The 27,905-nt window shown below is 35.4% G+C and overlaps 4 protein-coding genes and 2 long non-coding RNA genes across 7 annotated transcripts; 3 read left to right on the top strand and 3 right to left on the bottom strand.

The window, feature by feature from the left end:
• Nucleotides 279-10,390, bottom strand: LOC109835040. Its single transcript, XM_020403039.1, has 5 exons — nucleotides 10,206-10,390; nucleotides 1,435-1,536; nucleotides 1,104-1,376; nucleotides 639-746; nucleotides 279-554 (listed from the first exon to the last, which is right to left on the bottom strand). The coding sequence occupies exons 3-5, from the start codon at nucleotides 1,149-1,151 to the stop codon at nucleotides 279-281; spliced, it is 432 nt and encodes a 143-aa protein (XP_020258628.1). The 5' UTR covers nucleotides 1,152-1,376; nucleotides 1,435-1,536; nucleotides 10,206-10,390.
• Nucleotides 4,311-6,168, bottom strand: LOC109833993. Its single transcript, XM_020401879.1, has 3 exons — nucleotides 4,998-6,168; nucleotides 4,624-4,926; nucleotides 4,311-4,554 (listed from the first exon to the last, which is right to left on the bottom strand). Exons 1-3 carry the CDS (start codon nucleotides 5,276-5,278, stop codon nucleotides 4,467-4,469), a joined length of 672 nt encoding a protein of 223 aa, XP_020257468.1. The 5' UTR covers nucleotides 5,279-6,168; the 3' UTR covers nucleotides 4,311-4,466.
• LOC109832256 lies at nucleotides 11,870-12,348 on the top strand. The gene is made up of 3 exons (XR_002244673.1): nucleotides 11,870-11,948; nucleotides 12,080-12,195; nucleotides 12,314-12,348. It is a non-coding gene; the product is annotated as an uncharacterized LOC109832256 (long non-coding RNA).
• Nucleotides 13,031-14,336, top strand: LOC109832255 (5'-nucleotidase domain-containing protein 4-like). 2 transcript variants are annotated; one of them, XR_002244672.1, is made up of 3 exons: nucleotides 13,031-13,077; nucleotides 13,232-13,337; nucleotides 13,735-13,787. XR_002244672.1 is itself a non-coding variant. In XM_020399680.1 (3 exons), exons 1-3 carry the CDS (start codon nucleotides 13,051-13,053, stop codon nucleotides 14,062-14,064), a joined length of 393 nt encoding a protein of 130 aa, XP_020255269.1. In that variant the 5' UTR covers nucleotides 13,037-13,050; the 3' UTR covers nucleotides 14,065-14,336. The 2 variants fall into 2 exon arrangements, 1 of the variants encoding a protein (XP_020255269.1); XM_020399680.1 differs by lacking the exon at nucleotides 13,735-13,787 and adding an exon at nucleotides 13,805-14,336 and having other exon boundaries at nucleotides 13,037-13,077.
• LOC109832804 lies at nucleotides 19,398-19,829 on the bottom strand. The gene is made up of 3 exons (XR_002244987.1): nucleotides 19,801-19,829; nucleotides 19,556-19,683; nucleotides 19,398-19,470 (listed from the first exon to the last, which is right to left on the bottom strand). It is a non-coding gene; the product is annotated as an uncharacterized LOC109832804 (long non-coding RNA).
• On the top strand, nucleotides 24,906-25,782 carry LOC109835039. Its single transcript, XM_020403037.1, has 2 exons — nucleotides 24,906-25,139; nucleotides 25,279-25,782. The coding sequence occupies exons 1-2, from the start codon at nucleotides 24,906-24,908 to the stop codon at nucleotides 25,780-25,782; spliced, it is 738 nt and encodes a 245-aa protein (XP_020258626.1).

Raw genomic sequence — 27,905 nt, 5'->3', positions numbered from 1 at the left:
AAATAGAGAATATGATGTACCTGCATCCAATTATTGTGGTTGTCTGTTTAATCCAGCCATGGCTTGAAAGCTAGACACTATCCTTTGCATTTCTTGCATTTGATAATCTCTTTCTTCTTTTTCCCGTGTTTTTTCTCTTTCTGCTTCCTCGGCTCTTTTCTGTATCTCCTCGTGTAACTCTTGAATTTTCTTATTAGCAGCATATAACTCTTGGATTTTCAACTCTTGAATTTTCTTATTAGCAGCATATAACTCTTGGATTTTCTGGTTAGCAACATCTAGCTCTTCTTGAAGTTGAGAGTTGTTTTCTGGTTAGCAACATCTAGCTCTTCTTGAAGTTGAGAGTTGTTTATACTACTCTCGACGTTATAGGATGCAGAAAACTGGTAAATCATTGTTCTTCCTTTGTATCCAATACCATATCCTCTTTCATATCCTCCATGATGCTTTCCCGCTACCTCATCAAGAACAGTTGATAGTTTCAATTGATGGGCTTTTTTTAATAGATCTACATCTTGAAGTTGAACTCTGAGCTCCTCAATCCTTTTAATAACCTTCTCTTGTACTTGATTAAATTCATAACATACAACATATATTGTATATGATTAAGTTAAAATAAAATCACAAACAAAACTTACACAAACGTCTTGAGTTTTCTTATGTGGATAGTCTCCAAGACCCATCTTTTTCTTATGGCACTTAATAAATATATCAAACTCGTCATAATTTTCTGGATCTAACTCCTCCTGTAAAGCAGGAAAAAGAAACATGAATGAGCTAATTAAATATTAATAACTAGATATGTGCATCTTAACAAAATATTTAATTCTTATTGTTGCCAATTACCAATTTACGTTTAGTTCGAGCCATAGATCTTTGTCCCAAACAATACCGAAGTTTTTTTTTTTAAACATTTTGTAAATTTCTAGCCGCTTCATCCTGCAATAAGAAATGACAGAAAATAACAAAACAAATTGCTTTCTCTACATGTATTCGTTATAATATATTATGAGCAAATTTCAATTGAGCCTTTTTGATTTACAACAAGAAACCTGAATAAAAAAATAAACTAATTGATATACATTTCTAAATTTAAAACTTACCTCTTTGTTGGGATTGTCTATATAGTTCACAAAGTCTTCCCACTCCATACGAGTGATCCTCTCAAAGTTAATCTGATCACGTTGCTGAGGAGATGCATCTTTCCATTCCTTGTAATACTTTTTTTTTTATTTTTGCTTTCCAAGATCTTACTGTTGACTGCACTGTAAGAGTCACCAACGATAAACGAACATCAAATTTACTGGCATCTTGAATCCAGGGTTCTTAGGGTCTTCATCTCCACTTTCCCAAATAAAATTATCCTACAAGAAAGCCTAGATAATTTATATAAATTAATTTAGAAGTACAAATCAATCAATAATTAAAATTTACCTTTAGAAGCTCCATAATATCATCCATCTTTTCTCAGGACTCATCATTCCACTCCTTATGTAAAGGAAATAAGTTGCCCATTCGTGCGTAATACCCAAGCTCCTGTGAAAGATGAAATGCGGTATCACTTATATGTTGTCCACTAATCCATGTTACTATATGCTTTTGTCCAGGAGGAGGACGAAAGGTTTCCAGCTTAGTGGGTTTCCTGTTAGCTTTTTTGCCATTCTCATTAGCTGCTTAAACATGCTTATGACAATTGAATACGTTAGTCCATACTATTGGTTTATTTTACAAACAAAACTATCATAACAGAAGTTAATTGAAGTTCTTTCTAATGAATATTAATGAACATAGGAGGTCACCATTGAGGAGAAGGTTGATGTCATTACTTCTGAATGGATGGGATACATGCTTGTATATGAGGTATGCCTACAATTTTCTGAATTTGAACTTAAAAATTTAACTGTTGCGTTCAGAAAATATATGCAGTTGAATAGGTGCCCAAAGTGTTATCTTGCTCTGGAGATGCCCTAGTTAAAAGTTCATTTTCTTATAACTTGCATTTTCTCCTGATTATCTGAAGTTTGGTGTAGAGTATGCTGGGCAGCGTCATTTTTGCCAGAGACAAATGGCATAAGCCAGGAGGGCTAATTCTCCCTTCACATGCAACGGTAATAAATTTTTCCTTCATTTTACTGTTATTATTATTATGAGAGTTCATATATAGGAACTTGTTTGAGAGGTTTGGACTTGCCAGTTAACTATTGTAATTTCATGCTCTGCCATGGACACTTCAAAATATTTTTATACTATCATAACAGAAGTTAATTGATTGATAACCAAAAAAAATTACCTACAGGAACCTCTAGATTGATTGTGTTCTCAACAGAGTGAGTATCCCCATCAAGGACACTAACGGCTGGTCTTGTATTATTAAAAATAGGTGTCATCATCAATAATAGGAGTCAGAGGAACAACATTACGACGATATATCGAGGGCGCAGTCCGTTGTGGACGAATAGATTAGGAAGCTAAAAGACAAAGAATGATATAATAAAATTATAAATTGACTATTTGCTCATGAAAAAAAAGGCTCCAAAAGTTTAGATGACTAAATGCCAACATATTTAGAGCTCCTAACTGAAGATGACTAAATACCAACATATTTAGAGCTTAGAGCATGCCATACTTATGAATGACATTTGTAAAAATATGTGCCCAAGCAACACTACTACTCGAAAAGTCACTAATGAGAAAAAAATCACCACCTGGGACATGCACAAAGAAATCACCACCTGAGACATGCGCTGAAGTTCTACTACTTGTATGGTTAGCCATAGATGATAGGTCCAAGCTGGAAAAATCTACGTGTTCTCAAAATATGCAACACAATCATTAAAACTGAAAAAAGTCATAGGCTATATCTAAACTCTTAGTTTTTCAATAAATAAGACAATTACCTCCATCAATTGTTTTCTGATGATAATCTGGTGGCTTAGTGTTATTTGTATCCTCAAAGTTTTGTGAGCTAGGTTCAGCATATATTCTTTTCTTCTTCCTGATGATATTTGTTCTCTTCTTCATCATCATGATCGCCTGTTTAGGCGGCATGTTGTATTATCTGAAAATTTTCCTTTCATTAATATTCATAAATATTTATAACAATTAAGAGAGGATTTATACAATTACCTAAGCATATATAATTTATGAGTTAAAATTTATTTCTCAATTTAAATATAAGAGGAACTTTGATTTAAAGCTAATAATTAACACCTAAAACTTGGGTAGTATAGCATGTTTATGTGCATTCTTCTTTTGCTATAATAAAAATTACAGAAAAGTACTTGGGTAGTATAGCTTAATGGTAGGCTTAGTTAATTAAATAAAATTCTAGTTTGGTAGATAACTAAACTAAAAAAAATCATAATCTGCATCCAGTTATCTATTCGCTTATCATTTTCTAATATATCCCTATAAATTAACCATCAAGTACCTTATGTGCATTCAATTGAATTAGAGTATTAAATGAAAGATAAGCACAAAGAATAAATAATATGAATAAATTTTTAATTAAAATAAAATATCATCTAAAATACTTGAGATTTCTTTTTATTCTTCCCATGATTTCTTTTTATTCTTCCCAAGAAAACTTTTAGCCCCCTCGAGATCTTTTTGACTTACAAATGTGCCAATTCCAATATCTTTTCTAACCCACTCAATATTACCATCATCAATTGTAATGCCTTCTGAAGGGATACATGGATCGATGCTCTGAACATAATTAATATCTTCATCTTCAATTTCCTCTTCCGTATGTTGCCCCCTCTTCAGGAACTTCATAAGTATTTCTTGGCTTCCAATAACACACAACACTCCAGTTTGGATTTTAGGATCCTTCGAGTAATACACTTGTCTTACTTGTGATGGATAGATGAATGGCTCATCTATGTAGCTATTCCGAGATGTATTAACGGATATAAGATTGTAATCATCTTTCTTCCATCCCAATCCTTCTCTATAGTCATACCAAGTGCATTTAAATAAAACAATAGATTTCATTTTTGGTACTTGTATAGCTAATATTTCATCGATTACCCCATAAAATAATTCACTCTCATCACCCACAATTACAACGCCGCTATTTTGTGTTGTTCTCGTAACCTCGACGGCTTTGGTTTCAAATTTATACCCATTGACACCAAATGCTGGATAACATGTAACATCGGGCAAAGGACCAAAAGCGAGATTGGAATTTATACCCATTGACACCAAATGCTGGATAACATGTAACATCGGGCAAAGGACCAAAAGCGAGATTGATCACTTCCTCATCTAAATGAACATTTTGGATAACATGTAACATCGGGCAAAGGACCAAAAGCGAGATTGATCACTTCCTCATCTAAATGAACATTTTGTCTCTTTAACGTATTAATCTATGACAAAGTAATAAATGCATTAGAAATTGATATTATGAAAAATTATAAAGTTTAAGTAAAGTAGTTTTGAAAGCTTACATGAGATCTAAACTAGTCAACGAAATTTTTATGTCCTTCAACTTGGACTTGGCGGTTGTCCCAATGAGAATGTCTTTGCTTTACAAGTTTATCATATAACCTGGATTACCAATATAGTATTATAATAAAAAACATTAATGAAAATATAAAACAGATCCACACAACATACTCTCGATATGGGTGTATTGATTTCATATTATCAAGTATAAAGCGATATGCTTGGTACAATTTTGAGGCCGATAGTTTAAGTATAAAGCGATATGCTTGGTACAATTTTGAGGCCGATAGTTTTTTACTCTTTCTTGTACCAAGGGGACCTTCTTGAAGTCGTATTGGTCGATTAAGTTTTGACTCCACATCATCAAGGTAACGTGCACAAAATATTGTGGCCTCCTCTATCAAGTACCCCTTAGCAATTGAACCTTCTGGGCGGCTTCTATTTCGTACATAGTTCTTTAGTGTAAGAAAATACCTACATAGAAATTATAAATTATACTTCTAGAATAAATATAAAATAAAGTAATATAATTCATTTCACCATACCTCTCAATAGGGTACATCCAACGATATTGAACCGGTCCTGCGAGCTTAGCCTCTTTCGCTAAATGGACAGTCAAATGTACCATGATATCAAAGAACGTTGGAGGGAAAATCCTTTCAAGCTTGCATAGAATAATAGGAATACTTTGCTCAAGTTTTTCTATCAAATGTACATCAATGACCTTAGAGCATAATTCTCTGAAGAAGCTACAATAGTCATTCAAAACAAGACCTACATCATTTCTAAGTGATGTTCTCATGGCTAATGGAAGGAGTTGTTGCATCAAAACATGATAGTCATGACTCTTCAAGCCAATGATCTTGCTTTCTCGAATCTGAACTTGTCCTGAGAAGTTTGAAGAAAAATCATCAGGAAGTTTTAAGTCATTCAAAACTTTTAAGAATCTTTTTTTCCTCTTTGCTCATGCTATAGGATGCATGAGGTAATACAAACTTTCCTGCTCTACTAGCTATCTCTTTAGGATGCAAAGGCTTTCTAATGTTTAAAATTTGCAAATCTCTACGAGCATTAAGATTGTCTTTTGTTTTTCCATCTCGACATAATAGAGTACTCAATATGTTATCACAAACATTTTTCTCAACATGCATAACATCTAGGTTGTGACGCACCAATAATGTTTTCCAATATGGTAGTTCAAAGAAAATACTCTTTTTTTCCAACCTTTTGGTGTTGGTGCTTTTCAAAAAAAAAATTCCAAATGCCACATTATTGTTATTTTGCCACTAATTTAATACATCATGTCTAGATAATGAAATAGGAGCAGTATCTTTCTCCACTTTACCATTGAAATTTTTCCTATCATTTCTCCATGTGTGATTGGTCGATAGAAAGCGGCGATGTCTTAAATACACACATTTTCTGCTACAAGGTAAGTATATGGAACCATGGTTAGTATAACAAGTAGGACATGCAGTATACCCTTTAGTGCTCCAACCTGATAACATACCATATGCAGGGAAGTCATTGATTGTCCACAAAATGGCATCTCTCAACTTGAAGGTTTCATCATTTGCCGCATCATATGTATCGATACCATCTTCCCATAAAGTGTTGAGCTCATCAATCAAGGGTTGTAAGTAGACATCGATATCATTACCAGGTGACTTTGGACCGTCTATTAAAAGGGACAACATGAAGAAAGATTGCTTCATAGCAAACCATGGTGGAAAAGGGACAACATGAAGAAAGATTGCTTCATAGCAAACCATGGTGGAAGGTTGTATGCAATCAAAACCATAGGCCATGTGCTTCGGTTGCCGCCTGTCATTAGCTTAAAAGGACTAAACCTATCACTAGCAAGACCAAACCTTACATTACGAGGTTCCATGCCAAATGAAGGATGTTTTGCATCAAAATCTCTCCAAGCTTCAGAGTCTCTAGGATGACTCATTTTTCCGCCTTCCCTAGGAGTGTTGTGATGTCTGGTCATGTCTACAGCTGTTTTTTTGGACATATATAACCTCTGCAACCTTGGAATCAACGAAAAGTGACGAAGGATCTTAATAGGAACATTTTTACCTCGAGATTCTTCTCTTCTTTGCTTCCATCTTGATTCTTTACACACGGGACATGAATTCAAGTTTTCATATTCCCCTCTAAATAGCACACAATCATTATAACATGCATGTATCTTGTTGCACTTTAAGCCCATTTCATCCATCACCTTCTTTGCTTCATACCATGTCTTTGGCACGAGATTGTCTACAGATAAAAGATCTTTAAGCAGCTCAAGAAGACTGGAGAGTGACTTATTGCTCTATTTATTCAAACATTTAATTTGAAACAAACGAACAATAAAAGATAATTTTGAGTACTTCTGACAATTTGGATAAAGTGGTTTATTTGCATCCTTGATCAAATTTTTAAAGTTTCTTGCATTCCTATCTCTTCCTATTCTATTTGATGAATCTGAAGTCGCGTCATTTTCATAAGCCGAAGACGATGGACAAATAGATGCTAGCAATAGATGTTAACATCCCTGCCATGTCATCTCTTGATGGAAGCATATTAATTGTTTCCTCCCAAAGCCTCTTTTGATTTTCACCATGAAAATACTATTAAGTGTAGCCATGTACAAAACCATTCTTGACTATATGCATTTTAATGATTTTTGTATCATAGATCAATGGTTGACATTTTTTGCATGGACAACATACATTGGACCGGCCTTCTACTAAATGCTGAAGTGCAAACTCAATAAAACAATCGACTCCATCTATAAAAAATTCTTCAAAGCGTTTATTTTCCTCCTTATACATCTAACTCCTATCGACAATGTAATCATGTTCCATCTCTCAAGGTATCTAATAGAGTAATTGACTTATAAAATTCATTATATTAATTTCAATAGGAAATAATTATGGGTAAAATAGCATATAATAGTCATGAAAAAGGTGTGAATGACCTACTGGAATATAAATATATAAAGTGAAGTCTTTTAAATTGACCATATATAATGGATTGTTTCATGATTTTATTTTTATTTTCCCTCTATAATAATTTCATACATAGTTTATTCAACTATTTTGAGAAGCCCACTAGGGGACAAATATAATGGGTTATATATAATTTATTCACAACACATGGAATTTTGAAATGGAGCAAGAGTTTAAAGAAATAATAAACTTCTTATACTAAATGATTAAAGTAATGAAGACAAGCATATGTAATTTATATGAACCTCATTCGCAATCAAATAGATATCTGATTAAATCATAAAATAGATTATTTGTTTAGATTTATATGAATCAAACATATATTTGTACAAGAATACTTACAAGTACGTACATAGATGAGATAGGGTTTTCTACCAATAAATATTGAATAAAGTAGACAAATACATTTGTATCCCATATTTTGTAGCATTGACAGAAGCAGTACCTTAATTTTGTACGAATTTCTAAAATGGGTTACCAAGAAAATTTGTCAAGAGAAAATAGGTTACCTGATTCTTCAAAGTCTGTTTCTTGTTTGCCAGAAAGTAGAAAAATTAATGTTCAAGTACGTACTACAGAAGGTGAAGTTTCTTCTTGTGAACCTAGTGAGTTGCCACTAACACAAGCAGATTATGTTCTGCCTGAAAGCAAACCTGATGCCACAAAGTCTGGTTCTCCTTTTTGTAAAATTGGAGGTACCACTGCTAAAGTGAATGTTGAGATAGGTGAACATGCTTGTGAGCCTAGTGTGTTGTCATTACCAAACCAACAGGTTGTGGTATATCTGAAAAGAATTTTGGGTCCTTAAAGCTTGAGTCTCCTATTTCGAAGTCGAGATGTGATCCTGCCCAAGTTAGTCCTATAACAGGGAAAGTTTAATTGAACCTTATGAAAAGGCAAAGCCAACAGATTGTAGCATATCTGAAAAGGATTTTGTGTCCTTAAAGCATGAGTCTCCTATTTAGAAGCCCACACGTGATCCTGCCTACGTCGGTTCTGTAACAGGGAAAGATTGTTTGATTGAACCTTGTGAAAAGTCAAATACTAGAGACTAAAACATCATTCTGAAGCTTGAAATGCTGCCTGATTGTAATGGCCAAGGATCCGGGTTGTACTTGGGTGCTAATTCTATTGATGAAACTGCTAATACACAAGACATGGTTTTTAGCAACAAATGTGCAACATCGCCGGTGACTAGAAGCAAAGTAATTAGTTCTGCAACAAAATAGACTTTTGTGGTGTCTAGACAGGGGAACACTGAAGGTAAGGTTACTCACAAAGAATGAGTCTCTTTCAAACAAGAAGGGTTAGAGCTGAAGAATGTCGAAAGTGAATCTAGGAATGCAAAAAATAAAGCAGACTTTGGTATTCTGTATCTAAATAGATCAAATTGGGATTTGAATACGATGATGGACACATGGGTAGATTCTTCTGCAGATTCTTTACTGAATAATAAAATTGGTGATCAGGACAGCCTAGTTCTTAGAGGCATCTAGCAAAGAGGTTGGAAACAAATGTTATTTAGGGAACACAATGGAAATGATATAATATCAGGAAGTAGTGGGCGACAAAAAGTTGATTCAAATCCTGAGGCTTCCATAGAGTTGCAGCTTAAGCTGCCTTCTTTACCCGATCCTTGCATTTCATTAGGAAAACATGAAGCTATTATAGACAAGTCATTTTTAAGCCTTGCTACTAAGCATGTGATGTCTACTATCAGCCCACCATTGGATAATGGTACAACTATAAAATCAGAACCAATTGAGAAAGATCAAAAGGAGACAGCTATGGTTCAGTTGGGTTTGCTGAAATCTTTAGATTTTAAACCTGTCAAGTTCGAATCATGTGGATGACAAGAAATCTCGAGAAAAACTATCTTTAGCAACTGGACATTGGCATGTAGTAAATCGGTAAAGCCAGAGCCACCTACAGAGCCGGCCCGAAAATCAATTCAAGTAAATGCTAGGAATTCTGAACATATTACATTTTAAAAACTTAAGCAATAACTTCAGATTCTGTCAAGAGAAACAATGTATATGGACATACAAAATCTAATGAATCACAACATACTCTGTAAAGAAATAATTTAAAAATCATAAAGAAAAAATCAAATATATAATCTTACTTGTAAAAGAATTATAGTAGGCAATGAGAAGCACGTCCTTTAGAACATGATTAAGAATTTTCGAGTTAGAAAATTAGGATTCCTCTGTAAAAAAAAGGTAAACAAAAATAGAAATTGATAAGGAAAATTTAAATTAGATACTAAAATAAAACCATGATAAAAAAATTATATTTTTATGGTCCTAAAGATATATTCAAATTGTATGCGTTTTCTTGGAAATTTTCACTTGGCACATATTGATTCTCAAATTAATCAACATGAAATTAGAGAATATTACTGATATTTTGCAATAAAAGCTCTAGTATCCACAGTTTTAAGGATTATTAATTTGAAAGACCAAATAAAAAGAACATAGAATTACAACAATAATATGAAAAAATGTCCAATTTTTACAAACCCATCAAGAATAACCAACTCCTTGAAGATCCAAGTCCAAAATTCAATCTTTAAACAAGATCAAAAAAAAAATTCCCAAATAGCAGTTCAAAATCGTTTATGTTGACCAACAAGCATGAAAAAAATAAAAAACAGATCTAATTCAGCAATACTATAGAGAGAAATGCAAGAAATCAAAGATTAAGAAAGATTTATGATGAGCGATTTAGAAGTAGAAGAAGAGGCGGTTCTACCTGAGCGAGTGGGAGCAGAGAAGATGTCGAAGGGTTTCCCTCTATTCCTAATTTCTTGAAGCGATTTGATAGAGATCGGAGGGAAAAAAAATTTCCATTAATAATCGGAGGGAAAAGATTTTTTTTTGTTGATAAATTTAGAAGCGCCGAAACAATTTCGCGTGAGATCTATCCCCCGCCAAAAATATCTCCGTTCCAGACTCTTCTCCTTTCCCATTTATTTTAAAGAAATACATTATTTTATAATTAAATTTAATTAAGTTTTTAGATGGGCCCGTTTCAAATAGAAAGATATTGTTAGACCCTTAGATGGGCCCGTTTCAAATAGAAAGATATTGTTAGACCCACTTAAATTAGGTTCTATTAGAAACAATTAACTAAAATAGTGTTGCTAATAGACCCAATTGTAGTAGTGGTTTACCACTTCTTCGAACAGTTTTGACGAGCAAACCCTAACCCTAGCCCTAACGGCAGATTTTATGTTAAATGTAATGCCTTTTATTTTTATTTTTTTTTGCTTGCAAGTGTGATGTTTTCTTTTGTGATGTTAAATGTAATCTTTAGTTGAATTTATGAAAGTAATATTTTAATTTGATTTAGCATTTAATTTTTATATTTTTATTTTATTCATAAAATATATTATTATAATTAATTATATGTAATGTATTATATAATTATATAATTTGTTAAATATTTTAAATAGATAAAAATGTTAAAAGATAAGAATAATAAAAGGAATATTCTTTTTGGTGTAACATTTGGTGTAATGGGTTGGAGATGGAATAGTGATTTGGTGTAAAAACTATACCAACTTGGTGTAAAAACTACACCATTTTGGGTTTTATGGTTGGAGATGCTCTAAAGGGGTGAAATGGTCCCCTGATGGCTCTTGCTTCTTGACAAGCTCCGATGACAACACTCTCCGCCTCTTCTCTCTGTGAGCAGTCTCTTCAACTGAATTTGACTATCCTACGAACTTAATCTTCTGCTGCTAATTGTGCTTTTTTGCTCCTCTGATCAGACCCCAGGAAGCATATAGCAAGCGCAGGGGCTGGGAATCTGATGCTCGTTTAGGCGATCAAGGTCTTATGTAACTAATGAGGACTGCAATTTGAGTTTGAAATTTTGCATGTATATTTTATTACAGAAACATGTACGAATTTCTTCTTAACAGGTATTGTATCTTGTTTCTTGCAATAGATTCCTATAGTAGTTTCCGATCTCATAGTCACTGAAGTAAAGACCGTTTATGACTACTGTTGGTACCCGTACACGTCTTCGTCAGGTAGACTAACTGCAATGCTATACTGTAATTACGGGGGAGATAACCCGTACATATGTTTTGATATAACTGACTTAGTGGGTCCAATTTGTTTTGCTTATGCTCCAGACCCTGCCACTTGTGTTTTCGTAAGCACTACGCGAGATCATCCTATTCATCTATGGGATGCCGTTACTGGTCAGGTACCAACTCAATAAACTGGATGCTTTATGATTGGGATGTCATTTTGTTGCTTTGCTACCTAGTTATTTGTGTTGATGATGACAGTTGAGATGCACCTATCGAATCCTCAAGTATGAATTCTACATATCTTTGAAAGGGGTTGAGATTTGTCTTACGCATAATTACTAGTCTTTACAATTTGGATCAGTTCTTATGAAGAGACCCCCATCGTTCTCATGGACTACTGGCTTTTTACTGGTTTTTATGAAGAGATTTGGCTTTTTATTCTTGTAATATTTGTAAGTTCTTATATCTTACTCATATAGTAATTGTGGGTAGACTAAGACTAACTTAGTGCGAAGAGATTTACTCGGCAAGTTGGTTACCTTCTGGTGTACAGAAGAAGCCTTAGACTTCCCTGTTATTGTAGGTTATCAGAGGTCTCATCATGGATAAAGAGAGAGGCAATTTAGTTAGGGCTGATCGCTTTGGCTATGTGAAGCGGGCTATGCATGGTACCAATATGCTGTCAACTAAGGCTGTAAGGTATTTCTATATGTCCATGTTATGTAATTATTTTGTGTGTCATAGCTTTTGGCAGTCAAAGTTGATATAACCTTCTTCTTTTGCTTCTTCTAATCATATAACCCTGTGTATACAAAAGCGAGATTTATGGGAGAGAACTGGTTGATCTTCGAAAGGAAAGTCAATGGGAATTTATGAATACTCTCTTCTCTCTGTGTCAGAAGCTGTAATGTATATGCAGATGATTACTCTCTTTTTCATGTAGTTTTCTCTTTTTGACCATCTACTGTATATTTTTCTCCTATTCTACTTTGGATAGGAAATTTAAAAAAGTAAAACCTCCACATTCATCAGCCTCTCTAGCTTCTTAATAGTTCAAGACATGTCATATAGTGCTTATTTGCATAAATATTGCTGCTTCTTACCTTTCAGATTAAATGATATCTGTTTTATACTTGTTCTGATTAAGTGGAACATCAACTAGTATGAATTTCTGTTGAACAAATGAGTAATTAAGGTCGCTTCCAGGTGTCCATTGTACTTAGCTATTCAATTCTGAGGATATTAATCTCAATAAATATTTGAGGATGACATCATAGTTAATTAAATCTCTATGCTTTTATCAAATATTGAGGATCATGTATCTATGGAAAGATATCCAGCAGAAATAAACATGAAGATCCTAATGGACATTAATTTGATGATCATATCTCAATGTAAAGATATCCAGCAGCAGAAAATACTGTACTTGCGCATTTGGTCACGAACCAATTTTCAAAGGGTCTTCTCATTTTTGACCTATTCTGACCAATTTGCAATCCCTTTAATTTAGAGCATAATAAAGCTCCATGGACAAGTAGGTTTCTTCCTAATGATATGACATGGCGTGACCTTTTTGACATGGTGAGGTTTATGAGAATATTTAACTGCAACTTGTTTTCACGTGCATTATCTAGTTCAATAGTATGATGCTATGAATCAATCAGGCGATCATATTAGCATCAAGACTTCAGTGAAGCTGTTCTTATTTAACAAATTTCCTACGGACACTTCACAGGTCATTGTCTCCGCAAGGAAGCCTGAATTTTTTCAAATGTCGCACCCTTTGTATGAAGTAGTAACAGATGATGGACTAATGCGCCCCAGCTTTAAGGCATGTTCAGGTGCTACATTCTGGCTTTTGTGAAATTGTATTCTTGTTAGTAAGTTCTAGTTGCCCAATTCATGTAAAGGTATGTTTTGCTTAGCTCAGTGTCACAAAACTATAAGTTGCATCATGCTGAATTTTTTTGAGTATATCTTGTTGCTAGATACAGACATTAAGAAGTAAATGATGCTCAACTAGACTATCATGTACAATCCATCATCTTCCAAGATTAACCAGACCCAGCCAATTTTCATTTGGGTTTGTCCCAAGCCCAATCTGGTCCAAGCTGGTCAAGTTTTGTCCTTGGAATGAACTATAGCAGTCATCTAATTGACACCATATAGCTAGTCTGTGAGTTCAAGGACAGGTTTGTTCATGATTGGTTACTGTTTCATTTTTCTATCATTCTACAGGTGGCTTATACTCAGGTGGAAGTGCTCAGATGGTAGAGAAATCCCTTGGTGTTTTTCTATCATTCTACAGGTGGCTTATACTCAGGTGGAAGTGCTCAGATGGTAGAGAAATCCCTTGGTGTTCATGGCGATGAGATATTATATGTCGGAGACCATATATTTATAGATGTAAGCCAATCCAAAGTTCATTTGCGGTGGCGGACAACTTTGATTTGCAGAGAACTAGAAGATGATGTTAGTTACAATTTTATCTGTTGTGGGTTTGTGTGGTCACATGGTTGTGTTTTTTTCGGCTGTGTGCTTCCATTGCATCCTGAGTCCTTTACATAGGATTTACTGTGCCATCCTTGTTCATTATGAATTTTGATTGTTGCATTGCATTTATCTGGCGGGGGTTATTCATTGGTGTAAATATTGGGATAATGGGATAATTTTTGGAACACCACTTTTTGGTGTTATTCATTGGGGTAATTCGATATGGATTCAACTTTATAGTGTTATTGGTTTGTTGGGATAATTGGGAGACAAATACTCTACTTCCCCCAAAATTACCCCAACTATATAAAGAACCCTCAAACCCCACCCTCAAATTTACCCCAAATTATTTGCTGGAACAAGATTACCCCAGCTTCTCTTCTTCCGCGTTCTTCCAGCGATCTCTTCTCCTTCTCTCTTCTCCATCACCCTCTCACCATCGTGTTTGAATTTTTCACCGTCGATTCTATATCAGATCTGATTTTGGGTAATTTCTGCGATTGAGCGCGAGAGGGCTAGGGTACGAGGTCATTGGGAGCGTGGAGGTTTTGTTGAACGGGAACGGAAAGCGGAATGGGAGTTTGGTGAAATATGAGGAAGGGAATGGCGTGGCGACGAGCAGAGTTGGGGGGTCGGAGGATGCCTAGTTCAAGAACAAACCGAAGCCCGAGGTGCGGTCGTGATGGAGAAATTGGTTCTGCAGGAGAGCTTGCTGTCGGAGATCGTGATCTTGGAGAAAATCAAGCATCCCAATATTATAGCTCTCCATGACATAATTGAGGTCGATCAATTTTGTTCTTTCTTCTTTCAATTTAGTTTTATTTTTGGTTGATCTAGTATGTTAGCGTAGTTTGGAACTTCATACAAATTGACTGGTTCTTTCTTCTTTCAATTGTGTGTGTTGTTGAATTTTGTGGAAAAGGTGAAATTTTGAATAGCTGGACTGCTACTGTCTCTGTAGAGGTTAAATTTCAGCTTTTTGCACAAAATTTCAGCTCATGAGCAATGAGGAAGATTATGGGAACTATGAAGAGTGAAAACCAAGTTACCAAAACTTGGATTTCTAATCTGGAGAGACAGAGGATAATTGAGTGATTTTTTCTGTTTTATGATACTTCATGCAAATTGTCTCACTTAAATTGTCCTATTATCTCATTTTACCCCACTTTATCTCACTCAAATTATCCCAATGGGGTAAAATTATCTCATTGGGACAATTAACCCAATTTGCCCCAAAATACACCAATGAATACCCCCCCTCCCCCTCCCACCTTACGAACATTTACTATTTGAACCAATGCTGAATATGTATTGATCTCTGGTTTGCAGTTTAATGCTCTGATCCCAAGAGATCAGGTCTTGTAAAACTCTTGCATCAAAAGGAAATAGTAGGGGATTTATTAATCAGCTTCGTCTTGCTCTAAAGAGTCGGATTTACGTGCTATACTTACAGATTAACGTGCTATACTTTCGGATTTACGTGCTATACTTTCATATTAACGTGCTATACTTTCGGTTTAACGTGCTATACTTACATATTAACGTGCTATACTTACAGGTTAACGTGCTATACGTACAGGTTAACGTACTATACTTACATATTAACGTGTTATACTTACAGGTTAACGTGCTATACTTACAGCTTAAGTATAGCACGTTAATTCGAAAGTATAGCACGTTAATATGAAAGTATAGCACGTTAACCTAAAAGTATAGCACGTTAACCTGTACGTATAGCACGTTAAGCTGTAAGTATAGCACGTTAACCTGTAAGTATAGCACGTTAATATGTAAGTATAGCACGTTAACCAGTAAGTATAGCACGTTAAACCGAAAGTATAGCACGTTAATATGAAAGTATAGCACGTAAATCCGAAAGTATAGCACGTTAATATGTAAGTATACTTTTGAATTAACGTGCTATACTTACATATTAACATGCTATACTTACAGATTAACGTGCTATACTTACAGCTTAACATGCTATACTTTCGAAAGTATAGCATGTTATACGTTAATTCGAAAGTATAGCACGTTATACTCTCAATATAACGTGCTATACTTTCGGATTAACGTAATTCGAAAGTATAGCACGTTATACTCTCAATATAACGTGCTATACTTTCGGATTAACGTGCTATACTTTCATATTAACGTGCTATACTTTCATATTAACGTGCTATACTTACAGGTTAACGTGCTATACTTTCGAATTAACGTACTATACTTTCACGTTAACGTGCTATACTTACAGGTTAACGTGCTATACTTACATATTAACGTGCTATACTTACAGGTTAACGTGCTATACTTACAGGTTAACGTGCTATACTTTTGAATTAACGTGCTATACTTACAGCTTAACGTGCTATATTTTCATATTAACGTGATATACTTATAGGTTAACGTGGTATACTTACAGATTAACGTGCTATACTTATAGGTTAACGTGGTATACTTACAGATTAACGTGCTATACTTACACGTTAACGTGCTATACTTACAGGTTAACGTGCTATACTTACATATTAACGTGCTATACTTACAGGTTAACGTGCTATACTTACAGGTTAACGTGCTATACTTTCGAATTAACGTGCTATACTTACAGCTTAACGTGCTATACTTTCATATACGTGGTATACTTACAGATTAACGTGCTATACTCTCAATATAACGTGCTATACAGATTAACGTGCTATACTCTCAATATAACGTGCTATACTTACAATATAACACATAACGTGCTATACTTTTATGTTGTTTAATTTCCAAAAAGTGCTTAATTTCCATTTATTTCCAAAAAGTGGTTAATTTCCATTTCTCAATAAATTATTTTTTTTGTTTTTTTTGTTGCTATTTTTTTTGTTTAAAATATAATATAAATATTTAAGCTTATTTAATCTTGTGACTTAATCTTAAGTCGACTCGAGGTCGACTCACAATTTGTAGTCGACTGCGAGTCGACCTTCGACCTTCGGGAGCCTCTTTTCCTGGTATCTATTTCTTTCGGTTTTGGTTTTGAGATGTTATATAGACCCGACCCGTTTGTCTACCTGTATCCTGACCCTACACTCATCATTTTGACCAAATCTGGCCCATTAATCCCATATCAAAAGCCCTAGTTCATCTTCTTCTTTAATCCTCTTTCCTTCTTTTCTTTCCTCCAGTCGTTCCTTCACTACAGTCGACCCTCATCTCCAGCCGACTCATCATCACCGGTCGACTCGTCCTCTCTTGCAGTCATCGTCTGCACTCAGTCTTCCTCGGCTTGGTATAACCCATTCCTTCTCTCATTTCTTTTTCTAGGGTTTCATTTTAATCCATGGCTAGTACCTCTAGCAAACGCCCTAGAACTTCCAAAGGTAAAGCCCCTCTTTCTCGTGATCGTGCATCGTCTCCTCCAGAGCAAAGCAATGCCCATTACGAACAATATCTTAATAGCCCTGCTTTAATTGAAAAATATCATGCTCTTTGGCAATTAAAAATGTTCCCTGGTAGATATGTTAAATTCGATGACTTCAGTCATTTTTCTCTAGAACAATTTTTCTCTGCTGCTAAACTCACCGATCTACTCTCAAGTAAGCACTCTGAGAAACTTTATCCCCCACTTGTGCGTATATTTTACGCAAATCTTGTGACATTTTGTCCTGAGAATAGACCACATTTTATTAATTCTTGTGTCAAACATCGCCATATTCGTTTCACAGCTAACCGTCTAGCTGAAATCATTGGCATTCCTCGTGGCGACACCTTTCTTGATGATGTTTCATATGATAATCCCAGTGTCGAAACCCTTATGACTCTTCCTGGCGAAAGCCTCCCATTACATGCAAAAAATGTATCTGATTTGGCTACCATTGTTGGACGTATCATTTCCTATAACTTGATTCCAAAATCTGGGGGGTATAGCCACTATTCCCAAGATCTCACTAGGGCAATCTATGCCATTCTGGGTAATGTTGATGTTAAATGGGGAAATGTTATATTCGATATCATTGCTTCTGGTCCATCCACTTTCATTCCTTTTGGCGGTCTCCTTACAAAAATCTTTAAACACTTCAATGTTGACCTCGACGATGAGACACCTCTTGAAATCCGACCTCTCTTTGATGTTACTGCTCTTCATCGGATGAGAATTCCTGCCAGCTTAATGGCAATGCATGATCATCCTGTTCGTAGACCCTCTCCTGAATCTCCCATTCATGAACCTCCTTATGAGCACTATCATTCCTCCCCAGATTCATCTGTACCAAGCCATATAGAAGATCTTTGCACTCAGATGACTGAATATCACTATAGTGACCAAGTGAGATTTCAGAGGATTGAAGACAGTGAACATGATCTTAGCATGCGACTTGAAGAGGTTGAAAGGACCCAAGTAGAACTAAAGAAAGAGATAGCCTCCCTGAGGAGTGAAAGAGAAGTTGACATGGCCTCCATTCACACGAGATTTGATGAGGTTATAAACCTTTTGCAACCCCATCCTTCCTCGGGTCCAGGATCGTCAAACGCTTGAAGATCTTCTTGAATTCCTATTGAACAAAATGATATTTTGGTTTATGATAAGTTGGCAAACTTTTATTTTGGCATGTAATATTCTAACTTGCACTTGTTTTGCTTCATGTTGGACATGGTTTGAAAACATGTGTTGAACTTGGTATGTAATAGACTAGTAAGTCTGGCTCTGTTGAATTTATGTGTTTTCACATTTGATGGTGAGCCTATATCTTATATGATGATCATATGCTCTATCATGTTTGTGTTCCATAAGAATATCCTCATTCATGCCTCTTTTCTGATAGGGGGAGCGTAGCTCCTATTTGTTTACTTTGTTTTTCTAATCTATTTGCTTTTGTTTCTGCTGAGTCGACTCATGACAGTCATGAGTCGACCCATCAGGTTGAGTCGACTCATAACTGTCATAAGTCGACTCACAAAGTGTGCTGGAATATGTGTTTTGTTTCTGCTGAGTCGACCCATGATATTATGAGTCGACCCATGGTTTATGAGTCGACTCGTGAATTTTATGAGTCGACCCATTTGTTGGTCTTTTTACTTGGGTTCTTGCTGATATTTTGGGATGTCATAAATAACCCAGTGCATAAAACATTCTGGCCAATGATTTTGAATTGACTATTCAAGTTTACAAAGTTTTTAAGAGATTGACAAACGTTGCATGCATATCCGGACAAACTATATACAACATTGCGTATCAAGGAGATTGACAAACTATATACAAGATTGCATTTCCAAACAAGCTATATATACAAGATTGCATTTCCAAACTTGCATTTTCAAAAAAACTGTATACAACCGGGGAATATATACAAGATTGCATCATTGGCATATATATATATATATATACAAATACTTTACAAATCAATTCCCAAAATATATTTGTACACAAAAAATATTGGATATCACAATTGGCATGTAGCAACCGGGGAATTGGTCTTGAGGATCATGTTGGTTGATTTCCTGAAAGCAAAATATAAGCGGATCAAAAGAACAATAGATTTCGATATAAGCGTTTCAATGAACATTACACGTATAGAAAATATACCTTCAAATAGAAATAGAGCAACAATACGAGCTCTATGTCTTGCACAATCCTTTTGGTCAATTGCAATTGGTTGACCGGATATGAGGCTAAACATGTACGCCATCAAGAACACCCCGCAATCCAAGCTTCTGCAAGTTCAAAAGTTTGCAATATCAATATAACACTCTTGGCCCGCAATATGTAGTCTCTATGTGAGTGTTAGCACAAACGAAAAAAGAACATATGAATAAGTCGAATACACTAACCCCCGTTGTTGAGGTACATCAACACTTTCTACCTCCTGAATCGAAGTAATGTCTAAGTTCCAAGCATCGGGAATGGTAGAAATAAGCTTCACCCTAAACTCATTAGCATCGGACATATAACCACGGAGGGAAGAATAATGATAAAATCTCTTCTCCTTTACAAAGAACACCAACATATGCCAATGAAATGAAGTTAGGAGTGGGAAAATAATCTTATCAAGTTCTTGGAATCGAGTTGTCGTTATTGGCTTAAACATTCGATCCACACTTGACGGATTATTTTCATTGATGCATCTCTAAAAAAATAAAGAAAGTTAAGAGTAAGTATTTAATATAGCTTATGAATATTACTTATAATCTCGGATTGGATTTCTACTTACGGTTACCCATGGACTACATATGTGTATGTCTTTCGCATAGTTTGCACGCGTCTCCATTAACCTATTTAACAAGACAACATAGGAGGCTATAACCTGAAATGTAGATAATAAATTTGTAAATATTCATGTTATATACTAACGTGAACACTAATATTTACATAATTTCAGCTTGCAGCAGAAGATCGTTTATCAGTTATGCGGCCCTCAGATTAGTAACCATTGCATATATGACTGAATTGTGGAGGCATAAGATGTGTTATTGTATCAATATCAAAAGCATGTACAGTGCTCTATATGTGTGTTATTGTATCAAATATCAAAAGCATGTGGAGGCATAAGATGTGTTATTGTATCAAATATCAGTCATACGCTTCTATGTGATTTCTGGTACAGAAAATACTCTATATGTGTGTGCATGTGTGCGTGTTTATGTATATTTGTGTGAAGCATGAAAAGAACGGATACTTACGTCACAGCTAATTGCCTCTCCTTTAAGTAACTCCAATGCATCTTTACGTGTCATCAACGCATCTCTAGATGACCACACTAATGTCTCACTACATATGAAACAAATACATAACATGTATTAATGAAAAAACTTAGTACAGGTTGAAAAGTAAATAAGTAAATCATTCAAAATACTTACGCGGCCATATTCTCCTTCCAAAAGTTATCTAGTAGTTCTCTCTCCTCATCCATTACTTCCTTCCTTCCCGGATAATTTGGTCGTCCTTTTCTACTAACAAGTGGAACAAAAGGAGACCGCATTGATGGCCCAGCATGCCGAGATCTAGAGAGAACTGTTCTTTTGATGGAAGGGGTTTTACGCATGCCTTCAATCAACGTAACATCGCGCGGGCTAAGAATAAAGGCGTCGTCATCCACTTCCATTGAATCCATGCCCACTTGATCCTTCCCACCATCCTCACCATCATCTTTCTCTACATTCAATCTATCAACGTCTTTACCAACCTCATCATCCCCGCCGACATCCTCCTCCATATCTCCACCATTCCCCTCCTCATCTTCCTCATTCCCGCCATCAACTCCCTCCTTATCCTCCTCATGCCCCTCATTAGCCCCCTCCGCACCCTCCTCTTTCCCCTCATTTTTTCGCTCCTCATCACCATCATCACTATCATCCCCATCTTCCTCATCATCCTCATCATCCTCATTTCCTCCATCACTATCCACATCCTCTTCCTCATCACCAAATTTGTCCCTCCTTATCTTCAACAGAAGGTCTAATTCCACCCGTTTTTCAAGTATGAGCTGATCCAACTCAGCTTTGGTGATTACCTACACATAAATAACCCAAGTAAAGTTCAATTCATGGATGAACATCAAATAAAAATCATGGAGAGCAATTAACTAACATGGAATAAAAATAAAAATGGAAATATATATACCTCTCTCTCTCTCTCTTCAATCTTGAAGGGGCAGTGGATGTAGTGGCAACTTGTCTCTTTTCAAATTTGTTAGCCCTTGACTCAACACCATGCTTCCTAAAATTAGCCGGATCTCTAATTAAATCTTGAACTGTACTCCTCCGTAAAGATCCCGTGCCCTTGTGGAAGCTTAGGATGGGTGGTAGGGATTCTGCTCCTACACGAAGGCGTAATTGTCCCACAAGCTCATAAAACCAAACCTGTGAGAAAAGGAAAATTTTAGCTCAACAATAAACATGACTAAATGAATTAATATATACAATGTAGAATGACATTAAAATGTAGTAAATGTTAACTTACCATCAAAACCGAGGCAAAACCCCCCATATAACCACCTCTAGATCGATTTCCCTCAAATCTCTTAGTGATGGTTTTCTTAGCCTTAATCATCTCGGTACACAACACATTGTATACTAATTCAGCCCAATTATACTCCTTAAGAGTGCCCAATTTCTCAGCATATCTAAATGCAAACAAGGGACAACTCATACTAGCTTGGGGGCATAATATAAAGCCAATAATGAAAGCCACGAGCATATGTGGCAAAAGAGGATCTCTACGCTCGGCCATCTGCTTGATAAGTTCACCCATCCTATCTCTTCTAGCACACACAACCTTCTTCTTACCCTCGTCAATTTTCTTCTTTCCTTTTCTAATCACACGCTTACTATCTTCTTCAATTTCAGCCGCGGTACTATGTGAAAGCACAAGCTTGTAGATTGTATCGCGATCACTTCTATGAAACCGCGTGTCTACTATAGATCCTCCCATCGGAAGACCCGTGATTCTCCCAACTTCTTCAACATCAAAGGAGGTCCATTTTCCTCCAATTTTGAAACTACTTTTTTCGACATTAAATACTCCCAACAAACAATCCACTATAACTGGTTGCACTGGAAGATCTGGAACATCTAAGTAGCCATAAAATGGAGTGTCACGAAGGGCAATTCGTTGATCTTCCGATAAATAAGTAGAAATCTAGAAATCTGATTTTGAAGGTCCCGGAAGTACCCAATGTTCGATGGAATTCGCACTAAAGCCATGAGATAGAATTTTCTGCAACCATAAAACATAAGGCGACTTTAGTTGTCTATCATATTTACAGACAAAATTGTATCAAATGTTTACAGAATCAGATGTTTACAGACAAAATTGTATCATATTTACAAACAAAATTGTAACAGACAATCTCAATACTCAAATTACCACGCTTTAGCTTTATATCAACCTATTTACAGCCTATGATATTTTTCCTCTTCTCGTTCAGTGAAATGTAGCAAATGTTAACATATGTACAATAACAGACATTTGTATCAAACTTTAGATGTCCCAGAATTGGGACTGAATATACGCAAAAATTTATGAACTTAAAAACGTAAGAAAACCAATACCAATCCTCAATTATAAAGTCATGAATTCAAAACAATATAAACGCAACAACTAAGCTAAAATTGTTGAGTTTAAGAGCCAATAATTATCTATGCAGTCAATATCCAAATATCAAAAATAAAAAAGTTCGACGGCAACCCAGCCAATGCTCGTGAGAAATCAATACCTGAAACAGCGACTTTGACGGCAATGATGACTGGGACGGGCAACAACGGCGACTGCGAGAGCTGGGTCACGGCGACGGAGTCTACTGCAGGAGCGGGCGACGGAGTCGACGGCGACAGCTGGGTCACGGCGGCAGGAGCGGGCGACGGGGATTTTTTTTTTAATTTAGGAATCCAGTGAAAGGGAATTTTGAGGAGAGAGACGTTGATATGGGGAAAGGGGTATTTTAGGGCTTTTACCTTGCTTCTGTATAAATACAACTACTAAATGTATTGTATTTTAGAATTTGGGTTTAAAGATAAATACAGAAAGAGAGTTGGGCTTAGAGATACAAACAATATTGGGTGGGTTTAAAAATAAATGGGAGTAAACAAATGGACCTAAAAGTAAAAATCCCATATTATTATTTGAAAATGATATTTCAACATTATGATATAGTATATATATTACAAATATGTAAAATATATAACATTACAATCTATTAGTTGTATATAATATTATAATTATAACATATTAATTGTATATAATAATATGATATATTAATTAGAATAGATTATATTGCATTTAATATTTAATATATTAATAATATATTTAATATTAAGGTTATAAAAAGGTCAAACTATTGTTGACCAAAAACACTTACAATGGTGTTTTAAAAACACTTTTGAGAAAAGCTCCATGGTGTTTTGGAAATACCACACAAAAATCACTGTAGTATCCAAACATATCCTTAGCTTTTGGTTTTATAGTCCTCAGGCAAAGCATTTTATCTCAAGATTATTGAGCTCAGTTTTTCCTATCATGCATTTTTGTTTGCACTTATTTCTGCTTTTTATCAATATAATCATAATTATTTACTAAACAATAAATAACATTGCTAAAAAATGAATTTTGTTAAAATCTAAAAAACAAAATGTATGTGGACATTACTTTGTATGTGGACTATTAACTTGGTGTCTTTTCATTAGCCCAATGTCCTTTTATCTTCCATCATGTATCTATAAATTGTACCATGTATGGAAATGGATGGGGTGGAATAAAAATTACAATTTCTCTTCTTTTCTTATTTCTTGTCTCTTGTTTTCATTTCTTTAGTATATTACAATACGTTATCAGCACGAGTGGCTCTAGCCGGTTCGTGATCATTGGTTCGTAGTAATAGATTTTTAGGTGTACATCTTCTGCAAGGTAATAGTACATTCGGCCTTTGTCTATTTACATAGTATCAAGTTTTTTGTCGAATGATTATGATTATGTCCAATATGATATGCAATTCTTTGGTTTGTTTTTATGTGAATCATGTGATGATGATATATTTGCTGAGTTGTCCTTTTATAAACACACAAACATGCATGTTAGTCTTATTATGAATACAATCTGTTTTCATCTTGTAAAAATAAATAAACAAACATTCATATTTTGTTTGTTTTTATATATATAGAATCTCCCCCTTCTCGTATTTTTTATATAATATACATGCATATAAACTATTTATTATATGTTGATTTCATGGAGACGGGTTTAATATAATTTGCAAATGCACATCTTCTGTTGATTGATCACTTGTCCTAGCTAATTAGAACAGAGGCATGCACTGTAACTAATGATTTGTGGCTCCTTTATTTATTTTCTTCTGTTTGTATATACACCTTGTATAGTGTAATATTTTATAAATTTGATGGATTGATATATCTTCTAATGATAATTATAGCATTTCTGAACAATGTCTAACATCACCAAAAGGGAATTTGCTGAGCTTGCTGTTGATGGCAGCAACTACTTGACTTGGGCCTTGGATGTTGAAATCTACCTGGATTCTTATGATTTAAGCAACACTATTGTTCTAGCTTCTCAGAGCACCTCTGCCCAGAAGGCAAAGGCATTGATATTTCTTCGGCATCATCTCAAAAAAGACCTAAAAATGAGTACCTTACTGAAAAGATCCTGCTGTTCTATGGCAATCCCTGAAGGATCGCTTTGACCAACAGACGGCTATTATGCTCCCGCAAGCACAATAAGATTGGTTGAACTTGCAATTTCAAGATTTTAAATCCGTGACTATATACAATTCAACTCTTCATCGCATTGTCTTACAGCTGAAGCTCTATAAGCAGAATATTATAGAGACTGAATTGATTGAAAAGACCCTCTCTACATTCCATGCAAGTAATCTTATATTCCAGCAGCAGTACAGGACCAAAAACTATTCAAAACACTCTGAATTAATCTCTGTGTTACTAGTTGCAGAGAAACACAACCAACTTCTGATGCGCAACTATAATGCTAGACCAGTTGGTTCGCAAGCTGTGCCTGAAGCACATGCTGCGAAACAGAGTAATACTCATGGGCGTAGACATGGTAGAGGTCATGGACGTGATCGCGGGTCTTATCGTGGTGGTAGGGGTCGTGGTCGTCACAATGCTAATGGTCTTCAGGACCGTGATAAGGGTCAGAACGAGGATAAATCTCCTTCACACAAGCCTAACTCTCATCAACAGGTTGCAAATAACAAGCAAGCTTTTTATCGGTGTGGATGTGAGGACCACTGGTCTCGCACATGTCGTACACCGAAACATTTGGTTGAGGCCTATTGGATGTGAGGACCACTGGTCTCGCACATGTCGTACACCGAAACATTTGGTTGAGGCCTATCAGAGAATGCTGAAGGACTCAAAGGCGTACACCGAAACATTTGGTTGAGGCCTATCAGAGAATGCTGAAGGACTCAAAGGGGAAGGCAAAACAATGTGAGAAACATCATGCCAGTTTGCCTGAAGCAAACATGACCCTAAAAGATGACAATTATGATGATATGGACGATGATGACTTATTGAAGATGGAGCTTGATGAGTTTGGTGACCAGGAGTGATCATGTTATTTATCACTATCTATGCATGTTTTATTAGTCTATTTCATTTTTTCAGACTTGTTCTAGTTGCTTTTGTTAAGATAATTTGGAATTATTCTAAACTTATTTTGCATGTTTTTTGTAAGACAATTTTAAGTTTGTATGGGTTTGTTCAAATGATTATGCATTTACCTTATTTTTGTTGTGTTTATATCAATATTTCATTTTTTTTAAATAGCACGACAACTCTCGCATACAACCCATGGAGAAGGAGACTATCTTGTGCTTGGTAGATAGTGCTACCACACATACTATCCTGAAAGATAGAAAAATTTTCCAAACTTTGTCTGAAAAATAAAGAAGTGTGACCACCATTGCTAATGATAATATGTTTGGTAGTAGGCTCCGGCAGAGCTTCACTAATACTTCCTATGGATACGGAATTAATTATTAATGATGCATTATTATATCCAGAATCCAAACGTACCCTTCTTAGTTTTAAAGATATTTGGTCTAATGGTTTTCATATTAAAATCAAAAATGAGAATGGTGCTGAACATCTTCTCATGACTCAGTCAATTAGATATCGGAAGTAGGTTATAGAGAAGCTTCCATCTTTCTCCTCATGGTTGTACTACACATATATCCGACCTAATACTAACCATGTTGTGATGAGTTTAAAATTTAAAGATCTAAATTCATTTAAATTATGGCATAAGCAATTAGGTCATTCTGGGCAAAATATGATACGTCAGATAATATTAAAGTCAATTGGGCATAATATGCCAAGCAGCAATGTCCCCTCATCGTTAGACTATATTTGTGAGTCTTGTACTAAAGAAAAACTTATAGTACGCCATTCTCGTACTAAAGTGAATGTTGAATCTCCCATTTTCCTTCAAAGGATTTAAGGAGATATCTGTGGACCCATTCATCCTACATCAAGACCATTTAGATACGTTATGGTCTTGATCGATGCATCTACTCAGTGGACTCATATCAACTTGTTATCCACCCGTAATAATGCCTTTGCTAAATTAATAGCAAAGATCATTGAATTACGAGCTCAATTTCCTTATTTTCTAATTAAATCTATTCGTATGGATAATGCTGCTGAGTTCACATCCAAATCATTTGATGATTTTTGTATGGCATTGGGTATTAAAGTAGAGCATTTGGTTCCTTATGTCCACACTCAAAATGGTTTAGCAGAATTGTTAATTAAGAGGATCAAACTAATTGCTAGGCCATTATTACAAAATTCAAAACTACCTATTTCTTGTTGGGGACATGCCGTTTTACATGCTGCTGCGTTAATCCAAATCCGACCCACTGCATATCATAATTATTCCCCCTTACAACTAGTGTGTGGTAAAGAACCAAACATTTCCTATCTGCATGTTTTCGGATGTTCAGTTTATGTTCCAATATCACCACCCAAGCGTACCTCTATGGGCCCTCAGCGAAAGCTAGGTATATACATCGATTATGAAACTCCGTCAATTATAAAATACCTAGAGCCCATGAAAGGGGACCAATTTACTGCTCGGTGCGTTGATTGCATATTCGATGAAGATCATTTCTCGACATTAGGGGGAGATAAACACCAAAAATTAAATGAATTTTGAGAAATATCATGGTATGAAAAAGATCTTCAATATTTAGATCCACGTACTAGTCTGACTGAACTTGAAGTTTAGAAGATAATTAATTTGCAAAATTTGGCAAATAAGCTGCCAGATGCATTCACTGATCACAAAGGAGTGACCAAGTTCCATATTCCTGGTATAAATGCACCACAAAGAGTGGAAATCCCACAGGGTCTGAGTATATCAAATAATGCTTGTAGGCATCAAAAATTGCATATAGGTCCCT

This window comes from Asparagus officinalis, chromosome 3 (assembly GCF_001876935.1).
Source record: "Asparagus officinalis chromosome 3, Aspof.V1, whole genome shotgun sequence".
Taxonomy (NCBI): Eukaryota; Viridiplantae; Streptophyta; class Magnoliopsida; order Asparagales; family Asparagaceae; genus Asparagus; species Asparagus officinalis.
The sequence above is the reverse complement of the archived record's forward strand: the minus strand, read 5'-3'. Positions and strand labels throughout refer to the sequence as shown.

Bases quoted from the DNA above. Each gene is read 5' to 3' on its own strand.
- LOC109835040 (XM_020403039.1), bottom strand. From the start codon at position 1,151: ATGGAGTGGGAAGACTTTGTGAACTATATAGACAATCCCAACAAAGAG. The intron at 747-1,103 runs GTAAGTTTTAAA...CCTGCTTTACAG, and splicing joins TAGACAATCCCAACAAAGAG to GAGGAGTTAGATCCAGAAAA. The intron at 555-638 runs GTAAGTTTTGTT...GTACAAGAGAAG, and splicing joins AGAAAACTCAAGACGTTTGT to GTTATTAAAAGGATTGAGGA.
- LOC109833993 (XM_020401879.1), bottom strand. From the start codon at position 5,278: ATGCAACAACTCCTTCCATTAGCCATGAGAACATCACTTAGAAATGAT. The intron at 4,927-4,997 runs GTATGGTGAAAT...ATTTCTATGTAG, and splicing joins TGGATGTACCCTATTGAGAG to GTATTTTCTTACACTAAAGA. The intron at 4,555-4,623 runs GTATGTTGTGTG...TTGGTAATCCAG, and splicing joins TCAATACACCCATATCGAGA to GTTATATGATAAACTTGTAA.
- LOC109835039 (XM_020403037.1), top strand. From the start codon at position 24,906: ATGTCTAACATCACCAAAAGGGAATTTGCTGAGCTTGCTGTTGATGGC. The intron at 25,140-25,278 runs GCAATCCCTGAA...ATTGTCTTACAG, and splicing joins AAAGATCCTGCTGTTCTATG to CTGAAGCTCTATAAGCAGAA.
- LOC109832255 (XM_020399680.1), top strand. From the start codon at position 13,051: ATGACATGGCGTGACCTTTTTGACATG. The intron at 13,078-13,231 runs GTGAGGTTTATG...GACACTTCACAG, and splicing joins GGCGTGACCTTTTTGACATG to GTCATTGTCTCCGCAAGGAA. The intron at 13,338-13,804 runs GTGCTACATTCT...ATCATTCTACAG, and splicing joins CAGCTTTAAGGCATGTTCAG to GTGGCTTATACTCAGGTGGA.